General features: G+C 39.3%; 1 protein-coding gene across 1 annotated transcript in view; it reads left to right on the forward strand.

Annotated features, from left to right (window-relative positions):
• Positions 1-10,112, forward strand: part of LOC107718478 (DNA replication licensing factor mcm2-like) — an 11,760-nt gene extending 1,648 nt beyond the window's left edge. The window contains exons 3-20 of the mRNA XM_016525567.1: positions 856-922; positions 2,796-2,980; positions 3,498-3,670; positions 3,773-4,045; positions 4,130-4,349; positions 4,520-4,727; positions 5,121-5,255; positions 6,132-6,323; positions 6,413-6,506; positions 6,594-6,713; positions 6,904-7,034; positions 7,182-7,308; positions 7,501-7,613; positions 8,090-8,332; positions 8,775-8,957; positions 9,083-9,151; positions 9,541-9,627; positions 9,737-10,112. Coding sequence (XP_016381053.1) covers positions 856-922; positions 2,796-2,980; positions 3,498-3,670; positions 3,773-4,045; positions 4,130-4,349; positions 4,520-4,727; positions 5,121-5,255; positions 6,132-6,323; positions 6,413-6,506; positions 6,594-6,713; positions 6,904-7,034; positions 7,182-7,308; positions 7,501-7,613; positions 8,090-8,332; positions 8,775-8,957; positions 9,083-9,151; positions 9,541-9,627; positions 9,737-9,847 — 2,731 coding nt within the window. The 3' untranslated portion in view covers positions 9,848-10,112. The remainder of the gene's footprint in view (positions 1-855; positions 923-2,795; positions 2,981-3,497; positions 3,671-3,772; positions 4,046-4,129; positions 4,350-4,519; positions 4,728-5,120; positions 5,256-6,131; positions 6,324-6,412; positions 6,507-6,593; positions 6,714-6,903; positions 7,035-7,181; positions 7,309-7,500; positions 7,614-8,089; positions 8,333-8,774; positions 8,958-9,082; positions 9,152-9,540; positions 9,628-9,736) is intronic.
• Positions 10,113-11,516: the final 1,404 nt, after the last annotated feature.

The raw sequence follows: 11,516 nt of genomic DNA on the forward strand, positions 1-11,516 counted from the left end.
GAAATCAATTAAATCTGTATGTGGGAGTGTGTGTGAAAAAATCAGATGTAACCCCCTTTGTAATCCTTAACATTTTCATAAGTAACTGTAATTTAATTACACATTTTTTCTTAGTAACTGTAACTGATTACAATTACTTTTATTTTGTAATTAAATTACGTAATTCCGTTACATGTAACTAGTTACTCCCCAACACTGGTTATATGTATGTGTATGTATATGTATGTAAATACAACCCAGCACTAGGTTGTTTTGATCCAGCGGTGGGTTCAATTTTTAATTTAAGTAGTTTTATTTAACTCAACTATTGCTTAAACATTACTATATTTCTTGCTTAAAATGAACCCAAAATAGGTTGTAAATTAAAAATCAAACACATATTTACTAGAGGCATCAGCAATAATCAAAAGCTGAATTTTTATTAATAAGCCATTTTTAAAAAGTTTTTTTTAATTAGTATTTAACTTATTAATAAATGTTTATTTATCATATTAATACATGTTAATTTCCTACCTATTTTGGGTTAATTTTAAGCAAGAAATATAGTGATTTTTTTTTAGCAAAAGTTTGAAAATTAGGTTGGATATGTTGAAAATTAGCATTTATTAATATGTTCAATAAATTAACATTTAATAATAAGTTGAATAATTTGAAGTAAACATTTGTTAATTATTTGTTCATGTTTCTGCAGTACTGTCACAGTACAGAAGGAGACCCAAAACGGAGAGATAAAGGTTAACAGGGTTCTTTATTGAACAGTGGTGCTGAGGGAAGAGATGGAGAGCAAAACGGGTTAAAGGCAACAGTCTCAGTAACTGCAGGAATCTAGCTCACGTGGTGACGGGTTCTTTCCAGGATCGGACTGAAGATGATGTCGAAGAGACAGGTGGGTTCCAGATTGGAGTCCGGTTTCATGAGTCAGGTAAGGAGTAGCGTAGTGAACTCAAGACCAGACAAAGTGCAACTGCAGTGACTGAGTATTTGAGCTAGTGTTGATGAGGTGGTGACAGGTGCGGCTGATTAGTACTCCGGTGATTGTGAACGGGTGTGTGAGGTGATTGGGCCTGACGAGGCTGGACTATCCCTGACAAGTACCCTATCTAAAGTAGACATTTACTTATCATTAATAACTTTATGAGCAGTCATCTCAATGGCAAAAAGTGTCTCAAATTACCTGAATTCAGGTTTTTGCAGTACCCAGTCTAAAGTGGAAACTGTTCATCATCTGTAAATGTTTATAAATATTTACTAATCATTAGTATATTTATGGGCATTGGACTTTTAAGCTTCTGTACCAACGTTTGTGTAAAGCGTGGTTAGTTAAGTTTAGCTACTGTAAATTATTGCTAAAGACATAACACATATTGTAAAAACATGTTTTATTGCCTCAACACTTATATTATTCCTACATCAAGAGGAAAAAAACAAATCTGCTTTTCAAGTAAAATAACTTTTCATTTGTAAAAACAATGTAATATAAACAGATTGAACTGTGTTCCCTTATAGTAATCACACTGACACTTTTGACCCCTTAAACAACCCATGAACCCAACCTGTCTCTAACCTTAAACCGTATCACACATCAATAGCAGCAAAAGTGTTATACATCAACAAAAGCTTTTAATAATTGTTTAACATCTGTTAAAATAATTTGTAGATTTTCAAGAAGTGCATGATTATACAGTATGAATTGAAAGTTTAATGACATTTGTAAGTCAATTTGTTGCTCAAGAAACATTTCTCATTATCAACGCTAAAAATAGTTCAGTCACCGGAGTGGTACCTTTTCAAAAGGTGCATTTATGTACCATTTAAGTACTAAAATGTATACTTTAGGTACTAATATATAGCTTTAAGGTACTTATATGCACCCTTTAGGAGTAAATAATGAACCATTTGAAAATGTAAAGTTTTTTTCTGAGAGTGTATGCCATATGCAGAGCCCATTCGACTAAATGTAAATGATCCCTGCGGTTTAAATGTTCACTTAAGATGGCCAAATTGTCTGTGAATTCCACTTTGCAGGGCACATTTGGGTTAATGGAACATACCTATTGTTTTCAAGACACAAGCAGGTAGCCGAGAGGAGTTGTGGCAAGACAGTGCTGCTGGCAGTGCATAATGAAGTGCACCTGATGCTTGTTCTGCCTCGTCACCACTGCCATAAATCCAGCATTGTGCCTTTTGTAAAGATTTGTTTTCCCATGTATGTTCCCAGGTGTTGTCGAGATCCACATATACTGTAGTGTAGCATCGGGACACAAAAAATTAGATATGAATATTTAAAAGGAGTTTCAATAACAGCAGAAAATGTATTTATATATATATATTTTTTTTTTTTTTACAACCGTACCTGTCAAATCATTTCATTGATTAGAAAAAAATTGATATTATATAAATATGATAGAAATGCGTGGTTTTAACTTGACTAAAAACTCATGTATGACATATATTCATATAAATATACTAAGAATATTGTCTGTTGAAGAGTTATGCTGGCCCAAAAAGGTCCCACGTGGGTAAAACTAGTTTCTTTGTTGTGGTTCAGCAGTTGTTACAAGTTATAACTGACTTTTCTTAAATAATGTGATAGTAGAGATTGAGTGTGTAACACATTGGCAGATTGACAGGTCTGTTTTTCAGATGTAATACTTGGTTTCAGTATTATTACCTCAGCCTGATCTAGTTACACATGTGCATTTTCCTCATTGACATTTAACATTTCTCCTTAAATTCTAGTGTAAAGATTTTTGTTTTATATAACACTGACTTTTTTTGTTTTTGTTCCAAAACAGGATTCATCGGAGTCGTTTCACATGGCCACCAGCCCCAGTCGTGGCTCGCGGCGGGGTGACCTGACCTCCAGCCCCGGCCGAGATCTGCCCCCGTTTGAGGACGAGTCCGAGGGGCTTCTGGGAGACAGTATTCCTGTTGAGGAGGACGGAGACGGAGAGGAGCTGATCGGAGATGGGATGGAGAGGTGAGAGACTGTGCTTCTGATGGTGGGCATGTTTATGATGGCTTGCAGATAATAACTTGCAAAATGTAGGCATGACGTTATAACTGTGCCTAAGACAGTTTTATATCCTGATGTGGTGATATAAAAGCTAATAAGCTTATATAAGATATAAGCTAATTTTGGGATATTGCATAAAAAACACACAATTGCATTTCCAAACATAAGGCATCTGAAATTATGATTACATGACAGTGCTTATTATTGCATGTAGCCTGTGCACAAGTAGTTTATTGTGTAGGGAACGAGAGCCATTAATGGCTTCCTCAGTTGCAGCAACTTTTATTTTTATTATTTTTTATTATTTATATTATTTACTTTGTGCTGGTTTCCAAGGGTATGACAGTTTTGTCCACTTGATTTAATGGGATGAAAACGGTGCTTTAAATGCAAATGATTCATGCAATATTCCAATTTTCCCAAAGTTAACTTTGGATGAAAACACAGCTAACAAGCTAACATTTTTACTGTATTTTTGCAGAGACTACCGTGTCATTCCGGAACTGGACCGTTATGAAGCAGAGGGTCTGGATGAGGATGAAGATCTCAGTGAACTTTCTCCCGGCGCTCGGGCGGAAGCTGAAGCAGCCATGAGACGGCGGGACAGAGAACAGGGCCTTGGTATGGGCCGCATCGGACGCGGACTTCTGTACGGTGGGTGTTCTAGTCATCGAAAAATAATTGTACCGCAAGCCACTCAAGGAAAAAGTCATTAAACTATAGTTTAAACCTTGTTTGTGATTCTGCGATGGACAGACAGTGAAGACGAGGACGACAAACGGCCCACGAAGAGGCAGCGGGTTCTCGCGGAGAGGGCAGCTGAGGGCGTCGCGATGGATGGCGAGGATGAAGAGATGATCGAAAGCATTGAGAACCTGGAGGACATGAAGGGCCACACGGTGAGGGAGTGGGTTTCAATGGCCGCCCCGCGACTGGAGATCTACCACCGCTTCAAGAACTTCCTGCGCACACACGTGGACGAGCACGGACACAATGTCTTCAAAGAGCGCATCAGCGACATGTGCAAAGGTGGGTGGTGGACGGTCGTCTGGGAAAACTGTGTAATATAGTCCAGACTCAGTGGTTCGACTTGATATTTTGTGATTTTTACAGAAAATAAGGAGAGTTTACTGGTGAACTATGAAGAGCTTGCATCCAGGGAGCACGTGCTGGCGTATTTTCTGCCGGAGGCTCCTGCCGAGATGCTGAAGATCTTCGACGAAGCCGCCAAAGAGGTGGTGCTTGCAATGTACCCCAAATACGACAGAATCGCACATGAAATCCACGTACGCATCGGCAACCTGCCATTGGTGGAAGAACTTCGATCGCTCCGGTATGAACAATTTCATGTCTTTTGGTTTTCGTAATACATTTTAGACACATAATGCACAGCTGAGAGCTCTCTTGTGGGTTTTTCAGAAAAATTAATAAAAAAAAAATAATAATAATATTTATTGATATTTATTTTAAACAAATATTTATTTATTTATAAATTTTTTCCAGGCAACTTCACCTGAACCAATTGATCCGCACCAGCGGTGTGGTGACCAGCTGCACTGGAGTTCTGCCGCAGCTCGGTATGGTGAAATACAACTGTAACAAGTGTAACTTCATCTTGGGACCCTTCTTCCAGTCCCAGAACCAGGAGGTGAAGCCTGGCTCCTGTCCCGAGTGTCAGTCACTCGGTCCGTTTGAGATCAACATGGAGCAGGTGCGTGAGGAAAACATTTCTGTGCGATTTGCAGTTGAGAGTATAATGTATTTGGGAGAATCTTAAAACCTTTAAAGAAAATTGTGGATTTAACCATTTATTTTTTATTGATTAAAACAAAACTAAAGACCATTTTTGAGAGTTTTATCTATATTTATTTTATCTGATCCAAACAGAATTTAGCAGTTGGTGATTAATCAACCTTTAATCCTAATTATTCAATAATAAACCAATACATTTCAGAAAATAAATTGCATTCTTGCTTCTATACTTATGTAAGTGTGCTCTTAAGAGCACAGCTTTTGCTATCTCATTTTTGCCATTTGTTGCCATAGCAGCAGGAAGCAGATGTTTCTTTTTTTTCTTGTTAACTAAGGTTCTTGCCTTTCACAGACCGTGTACCAGAACTACCAGCGTATCACCATTCAGGAGAGTCCTGGCAAAGTCGCGGCAGGCCGCCTGCCTCGCTCCAAAGACGCCATCCTGCTGGCCGACTTGGTGGACACCTGCAAACCCGGAGACGAGATTGTGAGTCAGCAGACACTGATGAATACAACATTTATCAAAACCCCTTTAATGAACAAGCTTGACCTGCACTGATTTATCCCAACCACTAGAGGCAATGGTTTTGTGGCGTAAGATGAAGCTTTGGATAAAGTTCACTGTTAATTTAGGAATTTTAGCCATTAAACATCTTGACTTGTCTTCAAATATAAATAAAATAATATAAATTCTGTAAAACTGAATAATATTCAAATAAGTAATACATGCTCCCAAATATGTCATTTTCGAAAATATAAAAAAATTTGCCTTTTGTGTTAACACATTTGTGCTACTCACTGAAACTATATAATATAAATATAAGTAATATTTATGTACAATAGAGTCCCTAAATGTGTATTGATATTTTATTTCTTACTATATAACATTTTTTTAAAATACTTAAATATATGTCTAAATAAAATATACCATTTAAATATTTATATATTTTTCCACACCATTTAAAAATGCATATAATGCTTAAATATATATGTAAATAAAATATGCCCTAAACATTTTTTTTTTAAATTATTTTGGCTGGAGCTCACAGGAATCTACCATCACAACTAGGGTTGCAAAAAGGTGGAACATTTACAGTAAATTTCAGAAATATTCCAGAAATTTTGGAAACTTACCAGGATTTTTTGGAATGTTCCAGGGATTTTTGGAAAGTTTCCGGATATTTTCCACCCCTTTGCCACCCTAATCACAACAACTTATATTTATATCACAATAAGTAATATTCAAGCAAAATGTGTCCATCTAAATGTGTATTTATTTATTTTCCCACTATATAACATTGCAAGTAATCATTTTTAATATATATTTAAATACCGTATATCCTCAAATGGTTTATTTTTGCAGGAGCTCACAGGAATCTACCACAACAACTACGACGGCTCTCTCAACATGGCTAACGGCTTCCCTGTCTTCGCTACTGTTATCCTGGCCAATCACATCGCCCGTAAGGATGAGGGCGTGGCCGTGGCGGCGCTCACTGATGAAGACATCAAAGCCATCATGGCTCTGTCCAAAGACGAGCGCATCGGAGAACGGGTGAGCGATGGTCACATATCAAAGTTTGAGCTTGAACTTCTGAGTATATCATAACGTTTCCCAGATTAAGCTTAATTTTCCTCCTACAGATTTTCGCAAGTATTGGTCCGTCCATCTATGGGCACGAAGACATCAAACGCGGTCTGGCGCTTGCTCTGTTTGGCGGCGAAGCCAAGAATCCAGGTATCCTGCTCATGCTCCTTTCACAGCTGTTGATTTACACGTCTGAGTCCTTTAATTTGCTCAATTGTCTTCTGGCTCCCTCAACAGGTGGGAAGCACAAGGTGCGTGGCGATATTAACGTTCTCCTATGTGGAGATCCAGGCACAGCCAAGTCCCAGTTCCTAAAGTACGTCGAGAAGGTTTCGAGTCGCGCAGTCTTCACTACAGGCCAGGGTGCTTCCGCTGTGGGTCTGACGGCTTACGTGCAACGTCATCCCGTGACTCGAGAGTGGACGCTGGAGGCGGGAGCGTTGGTGCTGGCGGACCGAGGTGTCTGCCTCATTGACGAGTTTGATAAGGTGAGCGAACGTTAAAATTGGTGCCGTGTGTTGAGTTGGGAACGGTTTTAGCTTTAAAGGCCAGGGCGCTTCCGCTGTGGGTCTGACGGCTTACGTGCAACGTCATCCCGTGACTCGAGAGTGGACGCTGGAGGCGGGAGCGTTGGTGCTGGCGGACCGAGGTGTCTGCCTCATTGACGAGTTTGATAAGGTGAGCGAACGTTAAAATTGGTGCCGTGTGTTGAGTTGGGAACGGTTTTAGCTTTAAAGACGTTTTTGATGCACTGTTCCACCAATTTTTGGACAAGCAATTTTTTGGTGAACAGTTAAGTGAACCTGTTTTTTCTTCATTTTTAAGATGAACGATCAGGACAGGACCAGCATCCATGAGGCCATGGAGCAGCAGAGCATCTCCATTTCTAAAGCTGGGATTGTCACATCGCTGCAGGCTCGCTGCACTATCATCGCTGCCGCCAACCCTATCGGTGTGTTCTGGGAGCGTTTTAATGAAAGTCTAAATGAGGGTCATAACTTCAATTTTGCCATCGGCACTTCAAGAGTTGCGTGTTAATCTGAAGCACAGTCATGTTCTTAATTACTTTCTGCTGGACTAAAAGTTGCAGCAAAGTTTTTGGCAGCAGTAATTTTTCTTATGAAAGTGTTCTTTCTCTTAAAAGGTGGGCGTTACGACCCGTCGCTCACGTTCTCGGAAAACGTGGACCTGACAGAGCCCATCATTTCTCGATTTGACGTTCTGTGTGTTGTAAGAGACACCGTCGACCCTGTGCAGGTAAGTCCGTTGATGTCTTAGGGGCGTTAACACTGCATTTTCAACTGAAAATGTAAAACTTTTTATGCATTTTGGCCGTTCATTTACTTTTTTGGGGGCCTGAAGATGTGAACATTTGAAAACTCTTGGTTTTCAAAGGGCCGGTTTTGGAAAACGATACCGTTATCGTCTCTGTGTAAACTACAGAAACACAAATTTGTGAAAACTGCGATGTGTTAAGTCTATAGGTACATGCGCAGGTGTGTAGTGTTTCTTTGCAATGTGACATTGCCATCTACTGGCCTGGCATGCATAATTCAGCATTTTTAGCCATTTTCGCAGATCCGTGTAAATGGGGATTATTTTGACAACGTTGTCGTCTGTACGTGAAACTTTTCAAAAAGGCTAACCTTGCCACTTTTAGTACATTGTTGTCGTGTAAACCTATCCTGCCCAAGCTTTGCCAATCTCTTTACCCATAATTCTCTTCGGTTTAGGATGAGATGCTGGCACGCTTCGTGGTGGGCAGCCACATCAAACATCACCCGAGCAACAAAGAAGGGGGCGTGGCCAGTCTTGAGGAGGTGGTGCTGCCAAACACCTTCGATGTCCCACCCATCCCTCAGGAGCTGCTCAGGAAGTACATCATGTATGCGAAAGAACGCGTGCGACCAAAACTTAATCGGATGGACCAGGACAAGGTGGCCCGAATTTACAGCGACCTTCGAAAAGAGTCTATGGTAAGAGTCGCATTTGAAGCTTAAGGCAATTTGAAGAAGTTCCACAATTTTTCAGACCATTCAGCAGTTTTTTCCCCCCAGAATGTGCACCGAAAATGCGTCCGTCTGGGCGTAGTTAATGTACGAGTAAATGTTGCGAGTAAAGAGTCAGAAGATTTGAAATTACCTTAATTTTTTTGTTGGCAAAAACAAGCTTCCATAACTTGCTGCCAAGAAATTTTAAAAATAAAAACAAGTATAGCTGGGGTGTTTTTATTGTTTTACATTGCGACTGTCAAAAATAGTCTATGGTGAGAATAACATTTGAAGCTAAAGACAATTTTCCACCATTTTTCAGGCCATTCTGCAGGTTTTTTCCCCCAGAATGTGCACCGAAAATGCGTCCGTCTGGGCGTAGTTATCACTGAAATGTCAGCGAGTAATCATGTATGTTGTCTCGCAGGCTACGGGAAGTATCCCAATCACCGTGCGTCACATAGAGTCCATGATCCGCATGGCCGAGGCACACGCTCGCATGCATCTGCGGGACTATGTGCTGGAGGACGACGTGAACATGGCCATCCGTGTCATGCTGGAAAGCTTCATAGACACGCAGAAGTTCAGCGTGATGAGGAGCATGCGGAAGGTGAGCAAACTGATCTGGCAACGGTTTTCCATGTGTGCTTCGCTGCGCATGTCTTGCGACTGCAAGGATTCTGTCTGATCCTGCTCAAGTTGGTAACCGAAGTTGCACTTATTGCATTTCTACAGACGTTTGCGCGGTATCTGGCCTTCAGACGAGACAACAACGAGCTGTTGCTCTTCATCCTGAAGCAGCTGGTTTCCGAGCAGGTCGCATATCAGCGCAACCGTTACGGAGCCCAGCAGGACACCATCGAGATTCCTGAGAAGGATCTGGTGGACAAGGTAACTAATAGATGTTTAAATCGAAAAGTCCCCATAAGTACTATATTACAGAGATATGACACGTGTCATTTGGGAATTTGAGTTGTAATGCCACCTTTTTTGTCCTCTAGGCCCGACAGATTAACATCCACAACCTGTCTGCGTTTTACGACAGCGAGCTGTTCCGCTCGAACAGATTCTCCCACGACGCCAAGAAAAAGCTCATCGCACAGCAGTTCTAGGCATTCGTTATGGATTTGTTTGCAAGGAGTTGCGTAGAATCCCTTAACAACGAGCTGTTGCTCTTCATCCTGAAGCAGCTGGTTTCCGAGCAGGTCGCATATCAGCGCAACCGTTACGGAGCCCAGCAGGACACCATCGAGATTCCTGAGAAGGATCTGGTGGACAAGGTACCTAATAGATGTTTAAATCGAAAAGTCCCCATAAGTACTATATTACAGAGATATTACATGTGTCATTTGTGAATTTGAGTTGTAATGCCACCTTTTTTGTCCTCAGGCCCGACAGATTAACATCCACAACCTGTCTGCGTTTTACGACAGCGAGCTGTTCCGCTCGAACAGATTCTCCCACGACGCCAAGAAAAAGCTCATCGCACAGCAGTTCTAGGCATTCGTTATGGATTTGTTTGCAAGGAGTTGCGTAGAATCCCTTGGATTTGTATATATTCCGTCATGCAGTTGTCGGATTGAATGTTGTTTTTGGTCCTTTCATGAACTTGTTACCGTAGTCATTACGGCTGTAGTGATCTGCTTGGCTCACGCAGTCTTGTTGGCTGTCATTCTTGAAATTTCTCTAGTGTCAGTTTTGCAGAAGTACTGCATGTATCGAATTTGTGATGTAAAAAAATAAAACTTTTGTATTATGTTCTGAACAATAAATCTTAAGATGTGTATGTAATTGGCTGTTTAGAATTATTATAGTAATGTAATCTCTACTTAAAGAAGCTTTTTTGCGCCCGTGAGTAAAAATATCAAAAAGGTAATTGTGACTATTTCACAATTCAGTTTTTTTTCCTTAGAATTGCAAGTATATATGTTATAAACTTAAAATTCTGACTTTTCCCTCAAGATTCTGCGTAGAATCCCTTGGATTTGTATATATTCCGTCATGCAGTTGTCGGATTGAATGTTGTTTTTGGTCTTTTCATGAACTTGTTACCGTAGTCATTACGGCTGTAGTGATCTGCTTGGCTCACGCAGTCTTGGCTGTCATTCTTGAAATTTCTCTAGTGTCAGTTTTGCAGAAGTACTGCATGTATCAAATTTGTGATGTAAAAAAAAAAAAAAAAAACTTTTGTACTGTTGTGTTCTGAACAATAAATCTTAAGCTGTGTATGTAATTGGCTGTTTAGAATTATTATAGTAATGTAATCTACTTGAAGCTTTTTTGCGCCCGTGAGTAAAAATATTAAAAAGGTAATTGACTATTTCACAATTCAGTTTTTTTTCCCTTAGAATTGCAAGTATATATGTTATAAACTTGAAATTCTGACTTTTCCCTCAAGATTCTTACTTGTCGCAAATGTCTTTTTTTTTTCTCTTCTCTGAATTTTGAATTTATTTCGCAATTTTTGTTTTGCCCTCAAAATTCTGAGTTTACACTTGCACTTCTGACTTTCTTTCTCAGAATTCCAAATTCAGGTTGTGAGGAAAAAACGGAATTGTGAGATGTAAACTTTCAACTGTGAGGTTATAAACATGCAATTCTGAGAAAAGTTCGAATCGTGAGAAATAAAGCGCCATAATTTTAAGATAAACGGTTGCAGTTACCTTTATTTTCTGTTTGCAGAAACAAGCTCGCAAAACGTACCGAAAGCAAATAAAAACACTTTTTATTTTAAATTAAATCACTACAATTAGAGGCGGACAGTAGTGAAGTATTTTTACTTTACTCAAGTAAATTTAAAATTATCTGTAGTTTATCAGTGTTTTTCTTTGGAAAACTTTTACTTCACTACATTCCAAAGCATAATGTCTTACTTTTTACTGCACTACATTTCATAAATAAAAGTTGTTTGTTTTACCTTTCATACTTAAGAACATTAAAAATGTAGTACTTTCTTGTACTCAAGTAAATCTTTCAATTACTTTTACTTGAGTAAAAGAAAAAAAGTAATAGATTTCTAATGTAATTAAGTATTAAATGATATTTAATATGAAACGTAGTGCAGTAAAAAGTACAATATTATGCTTTGGAATGTTGTGAAGTAAAATTTTCTAAAGAAAAACACTCCGATAAAGTACAGACACCTGAAAAGTACTTTTACAGCAGAGTA

The sequence above is a fragment of the Sinocyclocheilus rhinocerous genome, unplaced genomic scaffold (assembly GCF_001515625.1).
Source record: "Sinocyclocheilus rhinocerous isolate Xijiao unplaced genomic scaffold, SAMN03320098_v1.1 scaffold92, whole genome shotgun sequence".
Classification (NCBI taxonomy): domain Eukaryota; kingdom Metazoa; phylum Chordata; class Actinopteri; order Cypriniformes; family Cyprinidae; genus Sinocyclocheilus; species Sinocyclocheilus rhinocerous.